Below are 14,401 nucleotides of genomic sequence, written 5' to 3' on the forward strand. Positions count from 1 at the left end.
ATGTTTAGAAAGCCCATATTATAGGTAGTGGGCTGTTTTAAGGAGTTGTTGATAAAAATTTATCCGTAGTAGCAATATTAATAATGTTGCGTTTATTATGCGCAGTGCACTTAAAATAATTACGACCATATCTAGGAATTGATATGACGGGAATTTTCAGATTGTCTACTTGGTGCCGCGATAAACTGAACGCATCATAATTTGCCACCTCAGTAGAACGCATGTCTAACTCTGATGTAGTCATAGTCATAGCAGAAAACTATTATGTGAGTTGTGTATTAATCTAAGAAAATTGCTATGTGTACAGGGATTATCCAGCCTGGCGCAGGTTAGTTCTAACTTAACTGAAAATCTTGAAAAAAATTGAACCAGTGTTTCCCATATCTTTATTTGTTTGTGTCAGCCTGCAGCAAATTAAAATTTGGTGCTTTCATTTATTCCTTGCTCATTAACAAATTATAATGGAATTGTGGCGTATGCGTCGTAACTTCCAACATGCGCGTCACAGCACACCTAATACACACCTGCTTCACCAGAGAATGACGTAGTAGAAGAAATCCATCTGTGTTTCCACTTTATCTAATGTTCGCATAAAAACTGAAATGAGAGAAGGAAATGACAGATTGCAGCGTGTCATGTGTCCTGCATTTATTTGCTAATAAAATACAAGCGGTTATGAAAGTATTTGCCTCGCAAGTAAGAGCACAGATCTGCTACCACAAGCCCAGGGAGTGTGCTTTACATGCGCAGAAAACCTAAACAAAGTTCCCACATAACGTTCGTCATTACTTAAAGTGCTGAGCAGACACAGTTTAGAGACACTATTACGTCGTTTGGCAACACTTTGCCTTCCTGATAAAACGGTAAAATTGTAGAAATCAAATTAACAAAATAAAACCCGAAAAAATGCGCAAAAAGGAATTATGTAATGAAAAAAAAGCTGAAATGTTGATACTAATAAAGAAGAAAACACAAAGATTTTCTCAAAATATATGTTTTTATTTTTTTTTTGCTAGCCATTTTCATTACAAATTACATGATGGTGTCACACTACCACCATAATGAAAGAACATTAAGAACAATATTGTTTGTTTTCTTTACTTGAATGCTCCACGCAAGGCCTGGAATTTGGTCATTTTAGGGGCAATGCCACTTGTCCTTTTGTGTCGTTAGGCCTGGGCTATATGTCCTAAAAATAAAATCCCCGATTTTTTCACTCAAAATTTGATTCACGATTTTTTTCGATTTCCCCCCCCCCTCCGTTTTAAAAAAAACATTGAATATAAATGAAAGAATTCATTCAAAACAAGATTTGCTTTTATTTAATTAAAACTAGTAGTTTTGAACTAACACCGCACACACTGCATCTTACTCTTAGCATTTCATTGTATAATGTTATATTTAGACCAAATATAAATTTTATTTTTTATGGAATAAATTTCCAATAATTTAATCAAGAGCTTCCCTTGGGGATCAATACTTATACTTGAATAGAATACGTTTGTTAAATAAAATGTAGCATTGCACATTTTGCATGCTAATAAACAATCTTCAATGTTGAGATCAATAAAGTGCAAACTTCAAGCTTCTGTCTTGAATAACATAAGTCTGTAAATAATTATGAAGTGTTAAACATTGTGTCCAAATAAATAATGACGGAAAACATTGAGAGGACTGCAGTTTGTTTCATTAAGCTGATGAAGTAAATGCAGCCTTTTTCATTCAAACATCTTGGTGGTGTGTAAAGCAACTGCTTTAGTGATCGCTCTACACATTGTGTTTCTTTCACATCATACATGGCGTAATCATACAAACCTGGTGTAAATTATTTCGCCATAACAAAATGATTTTTAGCACGCAGTTTGTTTGTTGCGGCGTCTTGTTCGACTCGTTAAGAGTTGTATTTCCCACACTCGGCTGGAGATTACGGTACTTTCAAAAACTGGAAAATGTTTGTTGTGCTGATGCCTATTTTTAAACAAACTTTGCAGCATAAAATTGTCATGCCTGTTGTGGCAAAAACAAAATACTAACAACACTTTTCTTTTTAGTGGACAAACGCTTTGCTCTCATTGGCGTTAGTATTAGCAATGTTTTGCTATGTGTGCCGGAAGTAAGGGGACAACGCAAGCTATGTAATCTCCTGAGGGGCAAAATGTCCTCCGGAGTAGGAGGAGAAAAAAATTATTTTTAAATTTTTTAAATCGTCTGCAACAAAAATCTCGAATATATCGATTATATCGATATATTTCCCAGGCGTAGGTGTCGTCAAACTTTTGAGGGCACAAAGGCCAAAGTCAGGGCTGGAAGGCCCAAAAAAACCACTGAATTATTTTGAGTTTGCAGTCATAATTAATGGAGCTTAAAGGTTAAGGATGCTTACATTATTAAGATGCATTACTTTCAAATAAATACATTAAGATGTTTATTTTACAGAGTTGTTTATTTCTTAATAAGTAGCATCAATATAATAATAAATAATCTTAATAAATTACATCTGATTTTTCATGATGAATAAAAAACAGTCAATGAACACAAAACTGAAAACCCGTTGCACTGCGTTGCTATGTATGAACAGTGTGTAACATATTGTACTGTATGTTGAGAAATTCTCTTATGCTTTCAGAAATGTATCAAACTTTCTTACCTTAGCTTATCCGACTTCTTAATTCAATGCCGTGGGCTTTGAAAAGTCGGACATATTCAAAAATTCAGATTACATGCGGCTGGGTGTGTTGGCCCGGTGATTCTTTGTGCTGTTTAGCACTTTGGCGGTTCATACGAGGCAGAATTAAACCCACCACTGGTCAAAGAAGCGGTAATGACATGAAAATCGCGCAGAGTAAAATATATGTCCGTGGCCAATGTGGCCATGGCGCATATCATTTTTCGAGGGGCACACGGCCAAACAGAGGGGCAACAAGAAGCCATGGTGGTTCTGGCCGCCGTGAAATTACTGTCCTGCTCCACGCCAATACTACTCGTTTTTTAATGTAAAATATTTGACTATTGTTATTTATGACATTATTTTGCAAGCATAGTATTGTTTTGATATACTTGGAGGCTATTGGCCATTGCTGTTCTTTTTTTGAATATATAGTTACCGTTTGGTAGCTGATTCTGCTATTTAAATTCTGTGCAAAAAGATGTTGAAGCACAGTGATCTTTAATACTTGACAGTTTGAAACATCCATCCATGCGTCCATGTTCTACCTATTGTCTCTCTCAGGTCAGTTTTTAACAAAAGTACATGGGTCAAGTTTTTAGGTATCGAAAATCGTGGACTTTTCAGAAGACATGTTATCATTACAACCTTAATTACCTCTCACTGTAGTATTACAAGTTTCATTAATTAAAAAAAATAAGGTGCAGCCAAACTTGGAGAATTAATCCTGAAATTATGAGCAGATTGATTAGATGGATTACAAATTAAAGGTGTAGCATTTAGTCACAGAGTGATTGACACACTGATATGTTTTAAAGTAGGTGTGTCCCAATATAAATGTTTCACTTCTGATAAAACCTCGGTGCTGTAACCCACAGGACTATACAAATTGTCTTGGACAGTCTCAAAACTAAGCAGGTTTGTGTTCATTCTTGTTTGTCCTGCAGATACCAGCAGATTATGCACTATCACATGCAGAATGAGGTATATGACAAAGTGGTAGAGGCTTGTAAATGTTATGGGGACCAGGAAGGTTGCCTGTGGGAACAAGCCCTGGGATACTTTGCAAGAAAAGAAGAAGACTGCAAGGCATACATCAGTGAAGTTTTGCATCACATTGACCAGAACAACTTGATGCCTCCTTTACTTGGTAATTTGTGTTCTTCAGTAATAATTGCAAAATTATATTTGTTTGTTAACTGCAAGATTAACAAAACGAATGGGGAAGATAATTTCATCTTGTTTTTTTGTATGTATTTATTTATAGTAGTGCAAACACTAGCACACAACTCTACAGCAACCCTCTCGGTCATCAAAGACTACCTAATCAATAAGATGCAAAGAGAAAGTGAACAGATTGAAGACGATGAACGTAAAATCCACCAATATCGTGAGGAAACTGCCCACCTGCGCTCTGAGATCCAGGACCTTAAGACAAGGTGGGTTGACACGAATTGACTTATGGGAAATTCCCAAATACTTTGTTCCATCTTGATTGTGTGATTTCTTGGAGCGAGATTTATATTTTTTTGTTAGGTTTTATGTATAGGTACACTCTTGGAAAATCCAAATTATCGAATGTAGTGTAAGTATTTACAATGGCAGAGATGATTACGGTATTTGATCCCTCACGGATTTTGTAAGTATGCCTACTGACAACAAAATCTGACTAATCCTGTGGAATTCTGACTCCACACAGACATGTCCTCTCACTTTAAAAAAGTACTCCTCATCTCAACTTGTTTCCTGTATGAAATACACCTGACCACATAGTCAGTCAATCAGATATCTACCTCTCCATCAAAAGCAAGACCACCGAACTGTCTAGGGACATCCGGGAAAAGACTGTAGACTTTTACAAGGCCAGAATGGGTGAGAAAACTATTGAAAAAGAAGCCGCGTCAGAATGAGACAACTGTTGGTGCAATTATTAGAAAATAGAAAAGATACAAAACGACTGTCAATCTCCCTTGGTCTAGGGCTCCACACAAGATTTCATGAGGTATGAATGATCATAAAAAATGAGGGATCAATACAGAACTATAGAGTGGCTTGTGAATGACCTCAAAGCAGCTGGTACCACAGTCACCTAGAGCTGTGGTTCTCAACATTTTTCAGTGATGTACCCCCTGTGAACATTTTTTAAATTCAAGTACCCCCTAATCAGAGCAAAGCATTTTTGGTTGAAAAAAGAGATAAAGAAGTAAAATGCAGCACTATGTCATCAGTTTCTGATTTATTATATTGTAGAACAGTGCAAAATATTGCTCATTTGTAGTGGTCTTTCTGGAACTATTTGGAAAAAAAATTAATAAAAATAACTCAAAACCTGTTGAAAAATAAACAAGTGATTCAACTATAAATAAAGATTTCTACACATAGAAGTAATCATCAACTGAAAGTGCCCTCTTTGGGGATTGTAATAGAGATCCACCTGGATTCATGAACTTAATTCTAAACATTTCTTCATAAAAAAATAAGAAATCTTTAACATCAATGTCTATGGAACATGTCCACAAAAAAATGTTGCTGTCAACACTGAATATCGCATTGTTGCACGTCTTTTCACAGTTTATGAAATTACATTCATATTTTGTTGAAGCATTATTCAATAAATATATTTATTAAGGATTTTTGAATTATTGCTATTTTTAGAATATTAAAAAAAAAAATCTCACGTACCCCTTGGCATACCTTCAAGTACCCCCCGGGGTACGTGTACCCCCATTTGAGAACCACTGACCTAGAGTAACACACTACGCCCTAATGGATTAAAATCCTGCAGTGCCTATCATCCTGCTGTATATTACCAATAGACACCGGAATGATTGGGAGTAGGTCATGTCTTCAGATGAGACCCAAATCAAGCTCCTTGAAGTGAATTTTATTTATCGTGTTTGGAGAAAGAGGAATTCGCCCTTTGACTACCAAGAACACCATCACCACCGTCAATCTTAGAGCTGGAAGCATCATGCTTTGGGGGTGTTTATCTGCTAAAGGGACAGTTTAACTTCACTGCATCGAGGGACGAATGGATGGGGCCTTGTACTGTCAAATCCTGGGTGACAACCTCCTTTCTCAGCCAAGCATAAAATGGGTAATGGATGGGTCTTTCAGCATGGCAATGACAAGACACAGTCAAGGCAACAAATTGGTCTTTTAAGAAAAAGCACATTCTGGTCATGGAGTGGTCTAGTCAGTCTCCAGACCTAAATCTGACAAAACATTTATGGCGGTAGCGGAAGCTTTGAGTTGTTCAGCGACAGCCTCAAAACTTTAAGGATTTGAGAAGACCTGCAGAGAGAAGTGGTCCAAAATTCCTCCTGAGATGTGTGCAACCCTGATAATCAACTACAAGAAAAGACCTGTTTACTTATTGCAAACAAGTTTTTTTTTTTATAGGGGATCAAATACTTAAATCAATTATCGAATTACAAAATGATTTAAATCTTTTATAAAGATATTCTTTTTCTCGATGTTACATTAAACCTACCATTAAAAATATAGACCATCCATTTCTTTGTCAGTGGGTGAACCTACAAAAAGAATATCAGTATAACTGCTGAAATTACATATGATGAAATAGCAACAATATCTGGGATAGTACTACTTAAAAATTATGTGAATGATACCCAATCTTGTAAGCGTTTTCTAGATTGATTAGTTGTTATGAATTAATTTACAAGAATTACAATATGTTGTATTAGCAATGACCAATGACATATGTTTTGAATTGTATGCAACCTTGGTGAGTTAGTCACCACAACATTCCTTTTTTCCGCTATAAGAAATAGCCTTAAAGGTGCTGTTTGCAACTTCCTCACAGTAACATTTTTCAAAGCAAAAAAATATAACAAGAACACCACAAGCAAGCTTATGTTACCATTAGTGGTTGAACGAAACACATTTGTTTGACGATTGTCTGAATTTTTCACAATTACACGTCGGGACGTGTAATTATGACAACTAACGCTGGCTATTAGAGATGCGCGGATAGGCAATTATATAATCCGCAACCGCATCACCAAAGACGTCATCAACCCGCCGTCCACCCGAACCAACATTTTATCAGAACCGCATCCACCCGCCACCCGCCCGTTGAAATACAACAGAGGTCGGCCACCTTTACAACTCAAAGAGCTATTTAAACCCGTTTCACAGAGTAAAGAAGACAATAGGAGCCGCTAAAGTTCTCGCGAATATCCAATGGCGTTCATCCTAATGACAAGAATAAGAGCGTGCTGTGAAGCCATTGCCTTTGACACCTTCAACAACATGTACAAACCGATTGTTAGTCCAGCAACATGTTGTATGCAGCTTCCGCAATCACAAGTACAAGATTGAAAGGCATACTGGGTGATACAGAGTACACTGATGGTTGTGATATAAACAATTTTAACACTCTTACTAATATGCGCCACGCTGTGAAGCCACACCAAACAAGAATGACAAACACATTTTGGGAGAACATCCTGACAGTAACACAACATAAACGCAACACAACAAATACCCAGAATCCTTTGCATCTGTGACACTGCCTGAGGGGGGCGGGTTAGCGGGCTTTGCTGCTAGCTGGGTGTATAAATTAGTCAGGAATTGTCATGCATACAAAGGATTCTGGGTATTTGTTGTGTTGCGTTTATGTTGTGTTACTGTGAGGATGTTCTTCCGAAATGTGTTTGTCATTCTTGTTTCCTGTGGCTCACAGCGTGGCGCATATTACTAAGAGTGTTAAAATAGTTTATATCACAACCATTAGTGTACTCTGTATCACCCAGTATGCCTTGCAGTCGTGTGCGTGTGTACAACACGTTGCTGGACTGACAAGCAGATCGTACATGCTGTAGAAGGCGACCAAGCCAACGGCTTCATAGCACGCCCTAAAATTTATTAACTGGGTGGCTGCCGGCAGTCATTCTAGAGAATGTTTGCGTCTCCTATTGTCTTCGCTTTGTGACACGGGTCCTAAATGGCACTTTGAATGGTAAAGGATACTGATCCCAGAACCATGTAAATCAAATATTTCTGAATGGTTCAACCGCCACCCGCCCAAATCTAATTAAAATCTATTTTTTCGTCATGTCACCCGCCCGACCCGCGGTTTATCCGCAGGCTCCGCGGATGAGACCGCAAACCGCGAATCTCTACTAGCTATCCAAATTGCTATTATTAGCTAACAACACCTAAAGCTAATACGCATGCATATGTTACATACGTTCATAATTACGTCATTACGTACGAGAAGCTGTGAGAGAGGGGGATATACTGGCGCCCTCAAGGAATCTGTGTAAATGTTGCAAACAGCCCCTTAAGGTGAGGCGCAAGTAAAGATTCAAGTGTGGTTCGGTTGCTACAAGTACTGTTTGACAAACTACTTGTTCATGATGCACATGCAAGTCAGGAACTGACTACTTTCATCAAAATATATATTTCCACACAGTGCAAAAATCTTCCAGAAGACAAAGTGTAACATGTGCAACAGTCCCCTGGAGCTCCCGTCCGTCCATTTCCTGTGTAGCCACTCCTTCCACCAACACTGCTTTGAAAGTTATGCAGAGAGCGAAGCTGAGTGCCCAACTTGTACTCCAGAAAACCGCAAAGTCATGGACATGCTGCGTGCTCAGGACCAGAAGCGAGACCTCCATGACCACTTCAACAGACAGGTATAGTAACACCATTATATCAGACCTATAGTGTAAGGTTAAAAATAAGTTTAAAAAAAGTGTACAATAGGTTGTATTCAAGTGACGTCACATCCGGCTTATTAACTATGCAAGGCTTGAAGTGGTGGGCCAGCTAGTGTCTGTTGTCACGGCGTTCTGGGCGGTATGTTTGCTAAACTCCAAGAATATTGCCCTAACTTATGTTGTTTTATGCTGTTAGAACCATTCAAATTGTGAAAAGGATAACAGTTTATTCAGAGTTCCTTGCGGGGTAATCAAGAGGAGCGAAAGAGTGCAAGATTTTACAAAAAATGATGAGAAAAATGGCACGCACTATAGACCAAGGGAGTCAAAGAACACAAGTTTGAAGTGATCACTTTGTTAAAGGCTTGTTTGATATAGTTTTAACGTTTAGTATTTCCCATTTTAGTATTATCCTGATATTATTTGTGTTTTAATTTATTCCAGAGTTCTTGAAATGCATTTTTGCTTCAAGTTTTTCGTAAACTAACAACTCAGCCAGTCGAAATAAAAGAAATCAAATGTGTGCAAAACCTAAAATAGTTAAGCTTTTACCAAAGGCAGCAACTATGAATTAAGCTTTTTAGTACACACTGTACACAACGTTGTGATCGATAGTTTTATTTTGATAAAGACTGAGGAAAACACTCGTACTTGTAAACGGTGCGTGCAACAACAACAACAAGGCAACAAACATGGCTGTAGACAAAATGTAAAATCAAGAAACGCAACCTTACCCGAGCAAAAACAATGCATGATTTATCCGGGAGAATCTTTATACCAATTTCCTTGTCCCAGCCACACACAAAGATGTTGTAGACCTGCATGCATTTCCACGCTTTCATCTGCTCTCCCGTCCAAAGACAAAACCTAGTAACTCACTTCTAGCTGATTTTGAGAAAGCAAAGGAAAACCAATGTATCTTGATGCTGTCTTACAAAGATCTACAAAGTCATCAAACGTATAGATGTTTTCTTGAGCTTTCATTTTCTTGCCGATTGAGCCATGGATTGAATCAGCTCTCATGAACGTGTGCCCTTTTTCCAGATATTTTATCACAATCTCGGGTGGGCCCCATTCTGCGTTTGCACATTGGGCAAGAGCCGTGTACAGCGTCCAGTTTTCATTTTGACCTCCACAGTTATCTGCCCAAAAGAGTATATAGTACCTAAACCTTGGATATTCACCTAAATTGTTCTGGGGGGCACATTTAGATTAGATAGTACTTTATTTCTACAAAGGTTCAGAACCACAGGGCAGACCTCTCCTTTCACCCTATTACAGGGGTGTCACTAGACCTAATACTGTACTGGGGCACAAATAATTGATGTGAGCGTGCAAAGCGCGCAAGCAAAAACATTTTTAGCACTTATTTAGCAGAAAAAATACATAAATGGTGCTTTAAACTATGAAATCATATCAGATTATGTTGTATGGATCTTTGATTAACCACCTGAAATTAACTAATGCATTTGACCTACTTGTGCACTCTTTTACTCCAGACTTCTAAAGGGCTACTGGTAAAAGCAAAAAGGAAGAGCAATGAATCTTTTTGAAATATATATTGCAGTAATCATCTGCAAATTTAACATCTACAAAAGTAAAACAAAAAATAAAGCACCCCTCCATCTCTGGGTTCTTTTATATTATTTAATTTCCATTTATGGCAATGTGGCTAATCCTATTTCAGATACACAAAACTATAAAATATACACAAAACAATAAAGCAAAATTAGTAGAATAAATGAACAACTGTTGTGTGTCTCTTTAGGGAATCATTTTCTGAGAAGTAAACTGTAACGTCTTTTCATTTTTGCAAAGTGGTCAATCACTCTGGACAGACATGGAAATATTACAGTAACTGTTATACAGTTGACCAGTGGTTCCCAACTGGTGGGTCGTGACATAAAAGTGGATTGTGTGTCATTTTCAGTGAGTCGCAGTCAGATGTGTGCATGAAAAAAAAAAAGTTTAGGGAGAAAAAAATCAAATTGTGGCAACAAAACCAGAAATTTTTAGCCATTTTTCTAGTGACTATTAGTGAGTATTTTAGCAAAAGGCAAACCGACTAACAAGTTGGAGGAGGACTCAGGACAGACATGGAAATATATTTAAAAAAAATCTAAATGGGGCAACAAACCCCGATATTTTCAGCCATCTTTCTGAAAACAAATACAGCAATGTTACTATTTTTTCTGGAAACAAAACCAGATGCTTTAGCTGTAGCCATTTTTCTGGTGATAAAACAAGATTATTTTAGTCAAAGTCACACCGATTAACAAGACAAGTCTACTCTGCTATTTTTCTGTGAAATAAACTTGAATGATTTAAAAATGTGGCTCACGACTTGATGATATGGAAAAATGTTTTTCTTCCTGAAGATAAACCATGTGAGAAGCACTCAACTCACACATGCTTAGTCCAAATCATCATTGATGCAGAACCAGCAGACAATAAGCAACATTATGTTTCATGTTCATTGGAAATTCCCCCGACAGCTCGTACAGCAAATGAATATGTTTGTCTTGATACAAGGAATAACGTTAGCTAACTTAGCATCAACTTGAGACAATGATGTTGCCTAGCTAGCTAGGACTTCACTTACATCTCTCATTCCTCGCTACTTCTTCAAGGCTGCGGGCGAATAACTTTCTTAAATCCATCTAGGAGTTACAGTTTGAGTCAAATCAAAATCAAAATATTGTAATTAACAAATTGTTGTTGGCTAACGTTACCTACCTCACGCAGTGATTCGAATCCCCCCCCCCCTCTCTCTCTCTCTCTCTCTCTCTCTCAACGAAGTCTCGATCCACACGTGAATAAATTACAGTATTAAGTAGCCATGTGCTCACTGATTCGTGGAGTGAATATAGTAGCAATCAATTACCATACTAAGTAGTATGTGCGCTGTTGTCTATGTTATGTAGACTTAAAACTCTGAAGCGTTTTTTTTTTTTTATTGGTGAAATTTTTACTGGGGCACTGCAGATCAACAGTGGGGCACGTGCCCCAATGAAATATGTCTGGCGACGCCCCTGCCCTATTACCGTATTTTTCGGATTATAAATCGCTCCGGAGTACGTGGTACCGGCCGAAAATGCATAATAAAGAAGAAAAAAAACATACATACGTCGCACTGGAGTATAAATCGCATTTTTGGGGGAAATGTATTTGATAAGATTTAATACCAAAAATAGACATTTGAAAGGCAATTTAAAATAAATGAAAAATAGTGAACAACAGGCTGAATAAGTGTTACTTTATATGACGCATAAATAACCAACTGAGAAGGTGCCTAACATGCTATACGTTTACCAAACAATCTGTCACTCCTAATCGATAAATTCCATGAAATCTTCTTCCTTGATGTCGCTTCTAAACAACTCTGCCAACTCCAAAGGTATGCACCGCTTCCTCTTGTCGTTTTCTGCTGCATATTTCACTTCGTCCAGCTTGTAATCTGCATTACATGATTTCCCTTTTGTTGCCATTTTTGTTCAGGCCTTCTCAGTTTTTATAAGTTACCGCCAACGATAAAATTATCTTTTGCCATGACCTTCCCCCGCCAAATTCTTATCAGCTGACCTGTGTGTGACGATTGCTGACGTGTGTGTGACGATTGCTGACATTTTCTTCGTCTCTTCCGCGAATTAGATAAATAATATTATTTGATATTTTACGTAATGTGTTAATATTTCACACATAAATCGCTCCGAAGTATATGTCGCAACCCCGGATAAAACTATGAAAAAAAACTGTGATTTATAATCCGAATAGTACAGTAGTCTTTTTTTTGTAAATTCCGGAGAACCAATTGAAAATAAATAGATATTTTCATTTTCTCAGAGTTACAGGAGTGCTCTGCTGTTTTTAAGGGCCTTGTGCAACAATGTGAGTCTCTGATAAGTTTTTTTTTGATTGAACTTAATAACTAAACTGATTAAAAAAAGAGAAAACTACTGCTAGTATAAACAAAGTTGAACATACTGAACATATTGACTACATCCTAAGTAAACAAGCTACAGCAACAGCTTAATTACATAAATCACATGAAAGAAAATGTGTAACTGCCAAAAAGAAGAAACTTCTGTCATGTGGAACACCTCCAGTTATGTAAATGACAAGTGCGCAGGTACAAATGATTTTGTAATGTGATGTACAGTATGTAAGTAAGGTGTTGCTGTAGCCTGTTTACTTCAGATGCAGTCAGTAGCCAATTGTTCAACTTCTTTAGTTATACCTGTAATGTTCTTCAAGGTTCCAATTTTGGTCGTCGTCTTTTAGATTATTCAACTGGCGGCCTGCGAGTTCATTTGAAAAAAAACTTGCTAGAGGTTCAAATGTTTGCAGCATTTTCTTAAAACACTTGAGTGCTGTCATAGTTATTATCTCTGACTAGTTTTTTATTGAAGTCGGTCCTTAAAAAAACAGCAGAGCGCTCATGTAACTGACAAAACAAATAGACCTAAATCAAAAGTCTACTGTTGGTAGAGTGGCTGTGCCAGCAATCTGAGTGTTACTGGTTCAATCCCCACCTTCTACCATCCTAGTCACGTCCGTTGTGTCCTTGGGCAAGACACTTCACCCTTGCTCCTGATGGGTCCTGGTGAGCAGCTTGCATGGCAGCTCCCGCCATCAGTGTGTGAATGTGTGTGTGAATGGGCGAATGTGGAAATACTGTCAAAGCGCTTTGGGCTCATTAAAAAGGGGTAGAAAAGTGCTATACAAGTACAACCCATTTACCATTCATACAAAATGAGACTCATCATGAAGGGAGAAGTCTGGTCCCCAGATCCTTAGCTTTCTGGAAATGTGGCCACCAATCCAATTTAGTTGAATATCTCTGTCATACTGGTTTAACTACAATGTGTACTTTACTTTTGCACTGAGTGAATAGTGTTGGAGTAAAAAAAAATTTATTTTGTTTTTCAGCTACGAAGTTGTCATGATGGATTTTCTGTTGTGGCTGACTACTTTGGCCGAGGAGTTTTTAACAAACTAACTCTTCTTACGGACCCACCTGGCAGCAAACCTGTTGGTAATCTAGAAGTCGGTCTACAGAGAGACCTTCTCATCCGCACCAAGAGGAACTGCTAGAAAATATCTTTGGGGTCTGAATCATGTTTGTGTTAATGTCCAGGTCACAGATAATGATGTAATCAACCATGTCTTGCTGCATAGCACACTGCTTTATTATTAATGATCTATTCTACCTGCGATGGACTCACTTGTCTACCCTGGGTTATGATTCACTAAATACATATTTTAGACTAAAGAAGACCTCTGAACGTAAAACCCACTCAGAACTGCAATTAGAAATGTGACTTGTGTTTGCTTGTAATCTGCACTAACCAGCCACAACACCATTACCATGTGCACATCGAACTGGATCAAATACAAGCTCTGTATAAACCAATCTGTCTTATCGTGCTTTTTTTATTTATTTATTTTTTCCCCAATGTACACATTTAACAATGACTATTTACCTGATCATAGTTAAATTTTAAGTGGTGTAGAACTGCATGATCTGTTTTAGCATTTCAACTTGTGTAGCCTTTTGGAGTAGTATGCAAAAAAATGTCAATCACTAGTGAACTTGTTGCAATATACATTTTGAGGATTAAAACTGGCTTGTTCTTGTTTGGCTTTTTATATTTTATTCACCGCCTTTAAAATTTTAGAGCTAAACACTCATCAAAGCAATATTTTTCTTTCCACAATATTTGTTATCTATTTACCAACTAAAACATTTTGTCCATTTTCCTCTTATTTTGAAAATTGTAATTATAAAACATATGGGCATATATAACATAAAACACTTGGCATATATTTAATGGTATAAACTAATTACCGTATTATGTTCTACACAAGTCTTTTAAGACAAAAGTCATTTGTGCAAAATAACCACAAAAACGATCTACAATGTAGCAATGATTTGTGACACCTCTATTATATTTGTAATCATAGACTGTGGGCAAAATCTAACAAATCAGATTCGACTATGAAAATCCTGGGAGAAGGCCTAAATTATATTATTTTGTTTGTTTTCCAT

At 37.3% G+C, this 14,401-nt stretch overlaps 1 protein-coding gene across 1 annotated transcript in view; it reads left to right on the top strand.

Annotated features, from left to right (window-relative positions):
* Positions 1-13,989, top strand: part of vps11 (VPS11 core subunit of CORVET and HOPS complexes) — a 37,861-nt gene extending 23,872 nt beyond the window's left edge. Inside the window, exons 13-16 of the mRNA XM_061898025.1 lie at positions 3,613-3,815; positions 3,933-4,104; positions 8,106-8,328; positions 13,282-13,989. Of these exons, the coding sequence (XP_061754009.1) occupies positions 3,613-3,815; positions 3,933-4,104; positions 8,106-8,328; positions 13,282-13,446 (763 nt within the window). The 3' untranslated portion in view covers positions 13,447-13,989. The remainder of the gene's footprint in view (positions 1-3,612; positions 3,816-3,932; positions 4,105-8,105; positions 8,329-13,281) is intronic.
* The last annotated feature ends 412 nt before the right edge of the window (positions 13,990-14,401 follow it).

This window comes from Nerophis ophidion, linkage group LG04 (assembly GCF_033978795.1).
Source record: "Nerophis ophidion isolate RoL-2023_Sa linkage group LG04, RoL_Noph_v1.0, whole genome shotgun sequence".
Classification (NCBI taxonomy): domain Eukaryota; kingdom Metazoa; phylum Chordata; class Actinopteri; order Syngnathiformes; family Syngnathidae; genus Nerophis; species Nerophis ophidion.